The sequence below is a fragment of the Glandiceps talaboti genome, chromosome 7 (assembly GCF_964340395.1).
Source record: "Glandiceps talaboti chromosome 7, keGlaTala1.1, whole genome shotgun sequence".
NCBI classification, from domain to species: Eukaryota; Metazoa; Hemichordata; class Enteropneusta; family Spengelidae; genus Glandiceps; species Glandiceps talaboti.
The window spans coordinates 9,528,438-9,544,786 of NC_135555.1; the positions used below are offsets into that span (position 1 = coordinate 9,528,438).

Sequence of the window (16,349 nt, forward strand, 5' to 3'; positions counted from 1 at the left end):
ACTTTACCTGTTTCCAAGGCTGTCTTTCAAAGTAAGCCAACAAAATCACTGCTTTTTCTCCAGATCACAAAGTTTTGAGGTGCGCCTACAATACATTTAACATAACTATTCAATCAGTTCGAACCTATTTTATTCATATAATTTCATTGAGTGTATCTTTAAAAAGATATATTTTTCTAATTCTGTCGTCCAAATATGAGGAGAATAGATATCTTTAATATAATTTTGTTTTATTTTCAGCGGGTGCTATTTGACTACATAAATACGTGATTGACTGCAAGTAATTATACATAACATAAATATGAAAATTGTCGTTTTTTCATATTTAGAAAGCAGGATATGTTACCATGTCTAATAATAGGGACTCATGTGGCGCATTTGAAGTTCAAAAGAATTTCAAACTGTACGGCTATTGTAGATCTGTCGCTTTTCTCAATAGAAAGAACACCATGATAGGACTAACTACGTCGTTAGAAATTAGATGTCATTTATTGAAAATTGAAAATAACTGAGTCAAATGGACCGTAATCATCTGTCAAATTACAGTATTCTGGAGAGAAATTATTACTTTTGTCTCCCTCCGTGTATGAACCAATATGTGTATGTAGTGGTAGTGTCCCCATGGCGTTCGAGAATCAGCAGTTCCGCTGCGGCTCGTATGCATATGACCACCTAGCATTAAAAATCGCGTTTCTAAATACCTTGAAACCAAAGCGGTGACCTCCATCGATCACCATGGTATTCAAAGTCAAGTATTCAATGCTAGACGTCTCTTATAATGACGCCTTTCTGTTCAAGCTGGGATTCTCATCGCTGCTCAAACTTTTATATATAGCTCGATGCGCAAGATTTGAATCCCGCTATTATTTCTTTTGTAGGAATGTGCCTTTCCTTTCTATGATTATTTCCAAATCAAGTCATGATATGAAGAAACTCAATGCAACATACATTTCTACCCCCCCCCCCGACTTAATCTTTTAAAATTTCAAGATGGTTTCTGAAATAAGTTCTTTGTAAATGTTATTTCAGTTTTAATTTCATATATAACCTGATCAATTATCGAATTGTCAGCCAGAGATGATAAACATAATCGATCAATTTCTTCAGTTCGCGTGACTGTTTGTTTTTTCATCTTGTTGTTGTCCTTTGTACAAAATATGGTTGCAAATGGTACGTATGCTCATTAAGGAAGGACACATTACTGGATATTATTCTACAAGTTATCAAATTTCGCTTATAAAACACAAATCGTTCGATGTCGTTCTTTTATCATGCTGTGAAAACGCCATATGGTTTATTTGTTCTATGCCTCCTACAAACTCTGAACAACGTGATGGTTTCTATTACTAACGTCGACCCATTGCACGCCAGTTTTCAAAAGGTTATGTGGAGGTTATTGTCGTCTGTACATGCCGTGGCCTACAGCGCAACAATTCGCTTAGGTGTGCGGCTTTGCCGTATTGAAATAGTAGTGTATTACTTACCTTGATTGTTGCTCTTTACTTTCTATGTAGTAGTGCTAGTTAATATGCCACTGTTATTTTTATGGACAGTCGTTGAGAATGTGTTATCGAGCCTTCAATCTGGATCTCTTGTGCGAATATTATATTTATGCTTCAAATGAAATAAAACAGTGTTGCCATACTTTTATACAGCAAATGGTATGTACAGCGACGAACAGTACTTATCAAGTTCGTGAATGCTATGATTTATACGTTATGTATGCAGTAATGCAATGGTATTTGCGATCATTACTTGAGGTGGTTTTCAGACGCTCATTACATGACGAATATATTCATAAATGATATTGGAAACTGACCTTTTTGCACTAACGATAACACTGAAGTAATATCACAAATCTAATTATTGCTTTCATCAAAATGCTCTTTCAAAAATGAATATATACGAATATATAATGTTGTGACCATACAAAGCTGCAAACTACTACAATACTTATCAATAAAATTGCAACGAAATATGGGTAGTGTAAATGATACCGTACCTATTAATCAGCATGGCAAAGGAACGTAATTTCAAATAATTTGAATTATATTTAGAACTTGATAACACTAGATCGTCCCACTTACACTTTCCGCTTTGCGCCACCATATGTCATAATGATATGCCTCATTTCTATAATATCTTGTGACTTGTTGCTATTATATAGGTCATTGAAGGTGAAATCCTGTTGATTACTCGTCTTTTACAAGAAAAGATGTTATATTGAATGTTCAAATTGAAACAGCATTTTCATAAATATCTACTTTAAAAACTGTTGAATAGATTAGTTTCAAATTCAAATGCTATACAATGACCTGTAAAAGTATGACTTGTTCAGTTTATAACGAAGCTATTTTGTACGCCAAATTGAACAATTTGTGTTTCTGATGTTTTCGACATTCCCACGTAGCGCTCTGAATGATATAGTCACAGTCTGTTTATTGTAGTTATGGTAAACATTATCTCAAATCAATTTTATTCAGTTTATCCGGAACATGAGAGCACTCTCTTTGTATGATTAGTTTTGAATGTAATTTAAGTATACTTTAGAGTATGGAGACGAATGCAAAACTTCAGCCATGTAATACCGTGGATTAAGACAACAGACTGATACTTTATAGTAGTTATAGCCTCAACTACTTCAATTTGAAGTGCTAATCTAGCAACAGTAAGGAGATTTAGTACGCGTTAAGTCGAATCACCATAATCCTTTTAGGTGCTAAGTTGCCGATAAAGGCTAGAAGACGTACCCACAACTACAATTTCTGCCATCGATCAAAATCAATCACATTTAAAATCCCTGTAAAACATTTCCCGTTATCAACCACTTTGAGAAAGATATGCGGCCTATCAACATCAACCGATACCTCGCTTGACAAATGTTTTCATGTTCCCATGGGAACATGGGACAATTAGGAAAATCTTTTCCAAGCCGTCACTTTTTGACACGATATCTTATGAACGTTTGACTAAGTGTACCTTTGCAATTGTCGATCATATAGAGATTACTGTGTTTCAATTGCGCATAACTGACGAAGGCAGATTGGATAAGTCTTCAACATCGGCCATATTGGTGCCGATGTAGATGCGATGTTATGTTGTCAGTGACCAGGTGTTTTTAAGTGATCCCCTGATTTCTTTTGGAGATATGAGTCTCTTTATGTAAGGGAATACTATTATCATGCTCGCAAATCGTCAAAATTAATAGGAATCCTGCTTTAGTTTTATAAGTTTCTATGATTTCGCTTTGATAAACAACTTATATGTGCCAAAGGATTTTCGTAATCAGAGAATATTGAATTGGATATGGTATTCGGAACTTATTAGGCAGGTTGTACTGAATGTCATGTACGTTAGTTTGAATGAGGGAGTGAGTGAGGGAGGGAGTGAGTGAGTGAGTGAGTGAGTGAGTGAGTGAGTGAGTGAGTGAGTGAGTGAGTGAGTGAGTGAGTGAGTGAGTGAGTGAGTGAGTGAGTGAATGAATGAATGAATGAATGAATGAATGAATGAGTGAGTGAGTGGGTGGATGGGTGGGTGGGCTTTTGAGTGAATGAATGAATGAATGAATGAATGAATGAATGAATGAATGAATGAATGAATGAATGTATGAATGAATGAATGTATGAATGACTAAAAAGAAATGTTACAGCACTGATAGTCGATATACGTACACTACAATATAGGAAGGACTTAAAATAGGCTGTTCTATGTCATCTATGCATTTTAGTTTAGGAAGAGTATTATTGCATTATTTATGGGGGAACCGACATTGATCTCAACACTAAACATTGAAAATGTCCAAGGTATTTTTCACGTGTTATGAATCAATGTCCTTGCAGAATGGGTTATATTGTGATAGATACATATGCTCATTGATGGATGCTATCTTCATTTTGACAAAACGGTAATTCCAGCTGTCAAAGTAGAGAGTTTCTTATTAATCCTTAGTCCTGTCCATCAAATTCTAAGCGTCATTAGTCAGTGCAGTGAAACTCGTGTTCAGAAATCTCCATTAAAATACGTTCACCCTATAGATCTTCTTTCATTGACTGCCACAATTGAATTGTATGACAGTCGTTTTAATCATTATCCTTGAATTTCAGAGTACCGTAGAAGAGTTATCGAATGTTTCATTATATCAAAGGTTGACAAAAAGAAGACCTCTTTAGAACAGTGTGCACGTCCCTGTAAGAAAATAGCGAACCGTGAAAGGCTTCGATATTTTTTCATTTGTAAGACGCAGAGACTTTTGAATTTTTGTATGGAGTGTTGTAATAAAACTGCCCCATACTTGTGTTTTCATCGAAAAGATTGGTTTATCGTTTTATACCTATGTTTCCTAATGTTGTCTTCTCGTTAAGGGTTTCTCGTATACTTCGTTTTAATAACTTCTAATTTTCAAGCGAGAGTCGACATGACATGACATCACCATCTCTTGTCTGATCATCGGTTGTCATTTGATTTCATAATTTATTTATACATAACTTCTTAACTTGAAGGGGGTGTCCTGCGAATGTTTCCCATAAAATGGTCATGGTCATATATTTCAACTCATATTCGCCCATAAAGCAGTCCCTTTTCTAAGGCGAGCCGCCGATCGTTACAAGAGCGACCAGTTAGTGCCGAGGCCTGCAAAGTGCATGTAGATTGATTTATTTTGTATATTTGAAATTAACTTTTCTTGATTGTGTTTGCCCCAAAATATCTACAATATGGTAACTATTTCCTTTACTCTATATATTTCTCTGAATGCACATACACGTAGTTCGTGATTACAAGAACTCCAATGCATTATATAAATGGCTTTGCCGGTTATTCTCAAATACAACATTGATCGTATACGCACTTGAGTTTTTGATCATATCGAATTGCAATATCGTTGAAACCGTACCAATTAAAAACAATAATGATAATGTTAGAGTAATTTTCTCAAACAAATCCCTCTGCGTCATTGAAATATTTTTTTTTATATATTACCTAATGCTATGCCAACATATATGTATACCCTGTGGTAAAGAACACACAGTACATTGTTTTCTTTCAGTCGTAAGGATATCACGGGTTTTTACTTCACAACGTTGATTGTTCTTGCTAACGTTACCATAATGTTAAGGACGTATTTTGCATTGCCTTATTTGCCAATATGCATCGTCCACCATATGGTCAAAAGACAGCTTCACTTTACATATAATTACACCTATACAATTTTTGGGTCAGATAAAATCAGGTCAACACCTACATAAACAATTGTATTTGAACATCTGATAAGAGTTGAATTTTAACCTTCGTCTGATTAATCAATTTCAGATGACAACTGTAACGTTAACTACTACCAGATGCTCTATTTTACGCCATGTATAGGGCGCACCAAATTGACAAAGTCAGATGCTATGTATAATGTTTTGGATAGCTTTAGGAATACTCAACCCCTTCCAAAGAAAGATTAAAATGCTTCGTATACGTGACAAAACACAACGTTATGCTGAGACATTTTGTGTGAGATTTACCACGAGTCCTGGTGCCTGGGGAAAGCGAAACAACACTATTCTTGTCGGTCTTCTCTTCTCATTTCTCTCTTTCTTGATAGTTTTAGGTGAAAACTATGTGTAAAGCAAAGCTACTTTGAAAATGTTCAACATCTACTATTATATCATTCTCTCTATATATCGCAAAGAAAGCTTTACGGTAGCTTGTGATGTGTGTTTTGAAATAATTATTAATAATGGAAGAAACTACGATGAGTGATATACAGATTTCATTTCTCAGTGACAGTCCAATACATTAAAGCATTCGAAACACATTGGTGAAGAATTTAGCTGGGAGTTTTAATAGTAATGTCGTTTGTGTTATCATAGCCTAGTTTATACTATATCACTCTGTGATATAATTAAAAGCTTTAACAAGAAATTTATTTGTGAGTAAACTGGTATATATTTCAAGACAAGCCACATTTACCGTGTCAATTGATTTGCTTAGTTATCAGACAATCAATTTATAGAGTACACAATGCGGAGAAATATCGATTGCTTTCGCAATTGAACTCACTCTTTGAATAAAAAATTGCTATGAATGCTGACAAAGGCTCAAATGGCGTTTGAAGTAATTATGAGATCTTCATCTGCCAAATGCAGTTGTTAAATGTGAAAAACTACACGCCTGATAATCGAAGGTTGATGAATATTATGATTATTTTGTAGACTCCATACTAGTTCTATTGATAATTTTATACATAATAAGCAACGTTTTCAATCACTTTGGCATGTTAAATTGGTCTGTATTGAAGAGCATAATCTTTCAATTAAAACATTAATTCTGGATGAAAGCCATTTATCATTTTAAATAAAATGCTAAAGAAGGGTGCGATAAGCGTTAATACTGTAATCGACATCCATTGAATGAGACACAAAGAAAGTGATGAATGTTTGCCATGAGACGTAATCTCCCTGAAAAAAACTGAACTCTTTAGTCGGTTATATCAGCAACATTAAAAAATTATGAAAGCTGTGTTCAGAACCATTACTCTCTTTAATCGCCTTTGAATGGCGTCTTGAATTGACAATCCCAAAGTCTAGCTCCTATTATGACTAATGGATGGATCAAAGGTTATCGCATCGCCATGATTTATGCTCATTGTGTAGTGACATGTTAATACATATCTATTCACAAAGAATCGTCAACATCAAATAAGACCTAAATCAAATGGTCTCAATTAGGCTATATCAAGAGTAACGTTTGATGTCATTTACACCCAGTACAGGGCAAGTTTAATCAGCCCTCAATTATTGATTATACCATTGCTGTAATCTTCTTTCTCATACCTTAATGTCATCAATCTACTTTTTGTACAACTAATGTCACCAACATCTAATACTTTGGGGAAGACGTAGTCATCATCTTCTCTATTTTCTGTAAGCCTTAAAAATTGCCCCCTTAATCGTAGAATTAGTAAAGTCTGTATCGTCTTGATTCGATATTCCTGAAACCTTATGGACATTGCAATAATAGATTATATTGCTGCCAGTACTCAGTACTGTAAGTCTGTTAGGTTTAGGGTTTTTAAGCAGTGCGATCAACAAACATGATAGCCGGACGACCCTGTTGGAATGATGAGCTTTCGTGTCATACTTTATGTAGACCGTAAGAACCCTGTATTCGTATACCTCATCAATGCCTTATGCTATTTACCCTATCTGCGCAATGCGCTGCTAGGCAACCATATACAGTCAAAATCACAACTTCAGGTGGTTTCTCAGATCATCAGACCACCAATTATTTTACCAACCGATCAATCCAGCATGTTATCAATTACTGAGTCGAACATACTAAAGTTGCGTGTGCTAGTCGTGTAAAACCTTGTTTAAACGTAACTAAACTAACCTAAAAGTTTAAACTTTGTCGTAGAATATAGCGTCTGTAATATCATAAGAAAAGTGCAAACATGCAATTTACAGAAACATTTCCCAAAACGATGAAAATATTTATGACATTTCCTTATCGATCAGTATGGAAAAACAAATCATGCACTATTTGTGTTGTTTTCTAGGCATTTAACCTACCCAAGTGTTTGCTGTATTGGCATTATCACGTCCATCGTCCCAAACAAACTAAACTTTCCTACTTGTCTTGGCGAATTTTCAAAGTGGTAATCACTTACCTGAAAGACGTTTATTGGTTGTCTAAGGTGTTGATTTTTATATGCAAAATTGAGTATGAGAAGTGGACGTGCGTTATTTGTTTCGTGGATACTGAAATTAAAAAAAAACGAGTTCTCATAACGTGAACACATATAACCACTAAGCAATAATACAAAAATGCACAGTGTAAATATTTATTTTATGTACACGTAGCATTTGCCTGAATGCGCCTTCATGCTACCACATAGAGAAAACTCACTTATTAACCGTCAAACAAGAACTATCCATCCTTCTTCTAGATAATAACGTAATTGTTTCTTATTTTCGTTCGCTAATTTATGACTTTTGTCATAAAACTTTTAAGCATCATTTATACTGCCTTAAAGGGCTTTCTTTCTCAAGTAAAGTCATCAGAAAATAAGTGTTTCTCCTGGCATAATTAGAATTTATCTTAACTAGGAAAGTTCTCTTAACCATATCATCTGTACCTTGGGGCAATGTTATTGGCATGGCAAGATTTATAATTAACTCCCTGTCGACATATAATAACTACTATATCATTATAACTGTACTTCGTTATCTTTGTCTGCTATCAGTTATGGCTCCGTAAATGTTGTACATGTATCTAAGGTTAACATAGAAATGTTTCACATCAAAAGCAGCGCAGATTATATCCATGGTGATGTCACATCATTTAGGTTTAATTCTAAGTTTAATGTTAATTTACTATTACCCGTCACATTTTTGGCAATGTATGTATTATTATTAATATTATATACTTTATGTACGTAGTAGAGTTCAAAGCGCACGTGTCTCTGTGCGTTGTTTAGCTAAATCACTACTTTGAAAGGAATGTTCACCAAGTCGTCAAACCATTCATAACGTAAACGTCAGCAATAGGAATTGATTAAATTAATTTTACAAAGTAACAATGACAGTTGATGTCATTAAGTCCCATTCAGTTTTCATTTTAAAATGATATTTCTATATGAAATATACAATTACAGTTGATTAAAATATGTTATTAAAATAATGATTCATCAAAATATCACATCGTGTACGTATATGTTTTTGAACGCACATTCTGTGGTCTGAAGAGTTCGTTGCAAACAGTTTTGCGAATTTCTCTAGGAGTCATCCTATTAAAAATCGTCACGTGCGCCAAAAGCTTGCCAATTAATCAAAATGATATCTAGACAATAAAGTTGAAATTGCCTTCCATTTATTAAGATTCGGAGACTGAACATCTGTACACCTGCTATGTATAACACGGGTGTGACCTGTTCACATAGTATGCTACCCATAGGCACACACTACTTGAACACAATCACGACAGTACATTTTCAACTCTAGCAACACAAGGGAATTTGGCTCAGGCTGCTATAAAAATAGATGGCATTATACTTCAATTATATTCTTGTATCAGGTGGAATAATACACATGGTTAGATGCTATGGTGACAAATTACAGTCAATTGTATAGAGAGTTGGTGAGAACAAAAGGTTCTCTTGCAGATATTCTAAGTATGCAGATACACTTACAGCAACATGAATGATTGCCAATTTTGACGCCATTCATGCATAGTATCATTGCGTCTGAAATGCCCATGTACTTTTGAATAGTAACACATTAGATTATCTTTCGTGAAATATATACAGGGATTACCATTGCGCCATGTCATCAATATTTTCCACTGACAGAGATAATGATATACAAAGAGAATTACTTAATCATTCATATCATCAAACCTGAATACGTGATCGTGATAATGTCACTTAATGACATCGCAGTGATTACGTATCTACAAAGACGTGATTAAGTTACGTAATAATCAATTTCTTTTTTAAAAATGTACTAGTAAGTATTGCTTTATATTACTAGTTTTCTTGCAAGACAAAGCCGTATCCTAAACTAAACTGATGTTTATAACGTGGGTGTCAAAAAAATGACATTAGGAGATAACATGCTATGAATATTTCAGTTGAGACATTTGAATTTGAGGAACTCGAGATATGGCCTTAAGAAGTGTATTGCAGCCATCTATTCACTTTAAAATACATTAGTCTTCTCCCTCTTCTTCTTCCACTACAGACCACCTTCAACATGTTGAAGATTTTGCCAGTGAGTGCGCAACAAAAATGAGGATGATCAATTAAAGTAGTTCTAATTCAAAGTAAATAAATAATTAAATAAAAGAAAAATAAATGGTAAATAAATATTGAATTTGTTGTATTTAGCTGTCCAAGAGTGATGCCACTTCAGACTTGAACGCGGCAAGTGTTCCTGCAGTTGCACTGTCTGGTGGGAAATTGTTCCATTCTGTGATGGTGCTAGGTTTTCCTGTAGTCTGTTTTGAATGTCGGTATTGATAACTTTTACTGTGGCATACCACATACATACATACATACAGACAGACAGATAGATGGGTATAAAATTCAACATTATTGTTCGAATATGATAAGAGAAAGTGTGCATGCAAATATGATCTCGGTCAATTTATACTACCTCAGTAATGTGTTATTCGTTCTCGCGGCATTGCGATTTACAAGTGTTTTCAAATTTGCCTACGGGTTAGGTTAATAGTTCGATCCGTGTCAGTGTAAAACATTAATTCATTAGTAAGCTGCATATCTGTATGTCCTACTTTCGAAACATATAATTCTACTCCGAAGTGACGAAGACACTATTGATTTCTATCCTTACATACAATAAACAATGGGAGTGCAAGACTTAACAGGCAGGTGGTAAAACAGCAAATCAAATTGTTGATCAAATTGTTGTCAAGCGCCGTCAGGCATGAATCGTTGTCACGATCGCGTACACAAAACTTAATTCTTGGGTAAACTATAATAAAAGAAACTGTGCAAAAATCGATATTATATTATACCAGTATATTGATGGTGGAAATCGAGGGATCTGATTGGTCTAGACATCGAACTAGCGCGTCTAAAACGAGTGATAATGCACTGCTGGTACGATAATGCACTGCTGGCACGCGTCCAAATTTTGTTCGTCTACGAGCATTGAGTTGTAGTCCGCCGTGATACTGATAGTGAACTCTTCGAATTGTCAGAGGAGGATTTTCTCTCAATGAGACAATATTTTATGAGAAATTATGAAGGAAATTTCGAAAGCAACCCAGTCATCGCGTATTTGTTCAAATCATCGCCTTCTGCATGTACTAAGATCAAGGCGCTAGGCATGCACGAGATCGGTCGCGGTCCCAGCCTCGGCGCGGCTGGAGTGGAAACATTGGTGAGCTGTCCTGTCCTGTCATAAAAACGAAGCAAGTGAATCTAAATCTAAATAGAAATTTGTCTGGGATCCTGTCCTAGAGTATCAGTCATCAATCCGAGAGGGAAATCCTCAAACCGGAAAATCTACTGACGTAACTTCCAGTAATATAAATACATTGTAAATATCAACCTGCCGCCATGCTATCGTCTCACTTCACCGAGTCGCGTATTCGGCCGGGAACGATCGAAGCACGCTGTATTTAATAAACCACTTCAAGTTTATACCTTGAGTCAAACAGGTTGTTTATTCATCACTGTGCACTTTTAATGAGCCGATCAATGTACAGATTATCCCTAGAAACGACGAGCAGATAAAATAAATCCAGTCGCTGCACGACGTTCACATTAAGGCCAAGATCAGCTGTCTTGAAAAGCAGCGTTATTGTTATGCAAATTAGACACAGAGGCGCATATGAAACGAGGAAACGTTAGTTCTTATCTTGTTTCCGATATTTTCAATATACTGGTATAATATAATAGCGATAAACCACCCCCTGGGGAAGGTATACCACTCGGTTTTGACCAGTGAACTCAATATATGCACTCGCTATCGCTCGTGCATATATTTCGTTCACTGGTCAAAACCTCTTGGTATACCATCCCCAGGGGGTGGTTTATTGCTTAAGTATACCTAGATGCAATAAAATCTTCTAAAATCATCCAATTTAAAACTGGTAATATCCAGAAGAGCTTAATGAATAAATGTCTGATCGAAATTTGAATAAGGACATATTATGTGTACAGGTAACATTATATTAAAATTTATATCAGCAAGTATAAAAAGGAGACATGGAGACACTGAGTGTATGTATGTATGTATGTATGTATGTATGTATGTATGTATGTATGTATGTATGTATGTATGTATGTATGTATGGATGGATGGATGGATGGATGGATGGATGGATGGATGTGTGTATGTATGTATGTATGTATGTATGTGTGTATGTATGTATGTATGTATGTATGTATGTATGTATGTATGTATGTATGTACGTAGGTATGCGTGCGTGCGTGCGTGCGTGTGTGTGTGTGTGTGTGTGTATGTATGTATGTATGTATGTATGTATGTATGTATGTATGTATGTATGTATGTATGTATGCATGCATGCATGTATGTTTGTCATTTAATCTGGCAGGTATAGACAGGCAGGCATGGCCGGCATGTATACATATATGTATAATGTCAATGTATGTAATGTATGTAAACTTGTATTGTGTTGTAGCCATATATACTTTCACACACACAAAGTTATAGTCATATGGAACCATGCTGGATGAACATGATGTGGTTATTACAAGCGAACAAATGGCAATGAAAGGCATTATTTCAATGTGACATGTCAGGGATTTCCGGTTTTAATCTTCTTACTGTGTTGTCTGTCACATTTTCAGTCACACAGAAATGTTCTTTTAGAGCACACGCATGGGTTAACAAAAATGAATTGATACGAGACTCGCAATTGGTCAATAAACCTGACATGGCAGGACAAAGCACCCTGTCCATCACGGTTACCATCAGAATGAAATCGTTATAAATTAATGGGGCTACTGGACATTTAAGGCTTTTTCGTTGTCATATTCTAACCAATTTGGACAGCACTACGAAAGAATGGAATAATCGGTTATAAGTATGTCTCTGTTGTAGCAAGCCACATCTGGATCAATTTAAAGCATCGCTTGTGGAATTCTAGCTCTAAATCTATTTCGAAGCAGGTGGATGTTTGCAAAGCAAAATCAAGAAAACATTCAATAATTGCGGTTGTTCCTGTCTTTAAAAGCAGACTCAAATTGATGGCATGACCCTGTTCTAATCTCTCGCTCGTTTACCCTAACTGGTTAATCCTAATAGTTGGCCCCTTAAGTACGCGATGTTGTCAAAATTTCAACAATACACCACATTAAAAGGTTAGTACACTCTAAAAGATTTGGTATTTAGCTATACAATGGTTAAAAGTTTCTTATGATATTAATTCGTTACTGACATTTGATAATGGGAAGAGAATAAAGAAAGGATCTAGTAACGATGCTAGAGGGCGCAGTGGCAGCCCTGTTCATATATTAATATTGTAAAACAATCGTATTAGATTATAACATCTTTATCTCTTTCATCAATCATTAAGTATGTATATACTATATATTTTCTTCCGTAATTGCTGATCATTATTCACCTTAACTCTAAAGTGACTGAAGTCGCCAGTGAATCTTATAAATGAATTCTGTCTTTCATCTTAACCCTCATATTGTAACTTCGCGTTTAATATCCGCATTGTTGTCAATTGTCATCCCTATGTATCCGCATTGTTGTCAATTGTCATCCCTATGTACACTGTATCGCATTGCATTCACTTTGTACATGTTAAGCTACGTATGTGCCCTTGCTGCCCTCCATATACTACAGTACATCATCAGAACCCGTCAAACTGCACGAGATTCCCGTATTACTCTGAGTGTTCCAAAGGCTGCACCTGTGTGTCTCTATGTATTTCATCAAACACATGTATAAACTCTTATGTCATGCAACTTATCCGTCTGCGCTTTTTTCCGCGCTCTTTCTGTCGTCTGAGTTGGTTAGTTAGTGTCGTTATTATAAGTGAGTTTCCAGGGATACATTTGTCGTAATCATGTCAACCTTGTTAGTGCACAAGCAGCTATACCAGTATTGCTAAATCAATACCATAGAAGTTATTCTTGCTGAATGACCTCACCCGTCTATCACCAGTTTCATACAAACATATAATACATTTTTTAACCATATGTTTCAAACTATGTCTCACTGTTAAGAGTCTTTGCATTATCCAAAATCACATAGATTAATCATTTCACTTGTCAAATGAAAGAGCGAAAGTAAACGCTATACGTATGTTTTGTTCAGTTACATATTTGTTGAAATAGTTAATTAAATAGTACATGTGTGTATAACATTAATGATTGATGTTCCGTCCTACTAATGGTGGACAAAGTCAAGGACTTTTGTCGATCAAAGTTTGGCAAATAATGCTTGATGCACAACATACACCATAGGCTATGAGACATTTTCTATAACCTTCATTAAGATTATTATATTTTGAACCACCGACTTAGGGGGTTTAACTATAATGTGAATTGGTTATGGCTTACCGTAGAGGATCGAAATACCCTCACATGATTTTATATCTCATCTTCTTTACGAGAAACTTAATTGCAATCTAAGTATAGTCGCTGGTCAGTAGGGAAATGATGTTGAGTAGGTCTATTCAACTGTTCCTACATATACGTGTCAGTCAGGCGAAAGCATGATAAAGAGCAAAGCTATGCAATTTTTTTTTTCAAATTTATTCTCGGAGGAAGTATATTTGTCCCTGGCCATTAAAACACGTCTGTTGGATTACGCTAATCCTTACTTACCACATATTATAAGGATGTAGTGGATATAAGTTAAAAGACATGACTTGTCAACTTATCTGCTTATCGTATTTGATCCAGAGTGGAAGTTCAGTGACTTTGCATGGTAATCCGTTATCTTCTTAAATCACCAAATAGGGTGGCAAGGTGGAAATATATTTGGAGATGTTTTAATTAAACGTACACGTACGTACGTACGTACGTACACACATACATACATACATACATACATACATACATACATACATACATACATACATACATACATACATACATACATACATACTGTGAGTTAATAAGTGACTTACTGGCGTCCTAAAAAAAGTATTTCTGGGTATGTCAAATATCAAAACTAAAATATACCCCAAAATATATATACAGTTGTAGCTATAAAAGTTGTAGCGAGTCTCGGGTAACTTCATTTAGTCATTGGGTAGCAACTCCCATAGTATGTGGCATGCGCGCGCATGCTAATCAGCGTTTTAAGTCCATCTCCATATTATCCTATCCACCCCTCTTAGACAATAGATTCGTCTCCCCTTTAAATCCCTCAGTATTATTTTTTATTCCATTTTCGATTTCTGCTTCCTTTCAGACGTGTTGGAGGTTGGCGTGATACATGGTCAAGTATTACCTTATCTTCCTGAATAGTTCTCCTGAATACATCCCCATTTTACCGTCTGAGTTGGTTTCCTGACCACAAAGTTGGACATCACTTCGTTGTATTTTTTATTCACTCTTCATGATGATTTGGATTTTGATGTTTCTGATCTCAGCTGAATCACTTTTATTCACTGTTTCAAAGTCTACGACACCGGATGCCGTGACGCAAGATGGAAGGCTTGGATCGTCGTCGTTATCATTATCGTCGTCGACTTTTGAGACCGACTCTGTCATGCGTTCGTCATCAACGAGCGGTGCTATCACCAATTGGTCTCCGGACACCGACATAGGAGACGAATACCAGAAACACATGAATAGGAGTGGTCAAGATGACGACACCGTCGTCAAGTTTTTGCGTTACGTGGAGGAAGTCCAGGAAAATATCGAGAATTGTGAGCGTGGTACGGGCCAACGCTTACCACCGGGGGAATACAACACGGATCGTTTTCAGACACAGGCCCAGTTAGCTGTGAATTTTGCCAATTTCTTGACAAGAGTTTGGAAAGATCCCGCCTTAATTGGAGTACAAAAAACACAAGAATTCTTTTATGTTGCGGTTAGATCTCTACTTGATAGTGACGATCTTATTTTTGCGGCTGGAAATTGTTACGATTTTCGGGAATATGAAAATTTAAAAGAATTCTGTCCATACGCACATCGTTTACCAGACCGGAGTATACATGCTAAAGATCTATCGGTAGAGTATCCGTACTTAAACAACGAGTCTGAATGGTTTTCTATGGCTAAACACAAAGCAGAAGAGCTCTTAAAAAATTACAATCAAACTATAGGTAAGTTATGACGTTCATCATATTTTTAATTTTATTTCACCTTTAGGGTAGTTTATCTTGTTTTTGAGCCGCGGGCAGTTCATGTCAACTTCTGATCATTCCGCCTGTGAGAGCAGGGCATCTTCACTGTCATGCACTAATGAAGTCGACAGTCGCCGATATATCAAAACCCTTGTTGACATCTAGCTGGGATTCTGTCAGGGATTACAAATCCACGGTGTATCAATGTACTTTAAACACATTTTATGCATGTAACGCTGTATGAAGAAGTAATGATAACAGTGCAACTGTAGCTGTGTTGTGTATCCGTTCACCTTGAACTTAACAGTTCTTCTAGCGTGAAGCCCCTCTTTGTGTTTTGTATGTTACAAACGTTAACGTAAGTATGCTTATGAAATGCATTGCCAGCATCATTAGCAAGTTAACTAGAACAAGTTCGAATTTTTGTGATTAGAGTTGATGGTAGATAAGTGGAAATCTTGAATGGCCGTGGCGCTCGGAAGCTTTGAAGACCTTTTGATCGCCATATCAAATTATGGAGATGTTGTTATGGATTGTTTAATGATAGCAAGTCAGGGGCT

General features: G+C 35.9%; 1 protein-coding gene across 3 annotated transcripts in view; it reads left to right on the top strand.

The window, feature by feature from the left end:
- Positions 1-16,349, top strand: part of LOC144437538 (putative G-protein coupled receptor CG31760) — a 165,054-nt gene that overhangs the window by 63,237 nt on the left and 85,468 nt on the right. For all 3 annotated transcript variants that reach the window (XR_013481018.1, XM_078126485.1, XM_078126486.1), the window contains exon 2: positions 14,910-15,768. Coding sequence is in view for 2 of the 3 variants with exons in the window: in XM_078126485.1 (XP_077982611.1) it covers positions 15,057-15,768 (712 nt within the window). In the remaining variant the exon portion in view is untranslated. The remainder of the gene's footprint in view (positions 1-14,909; positions 15,769-16,349) is intronic.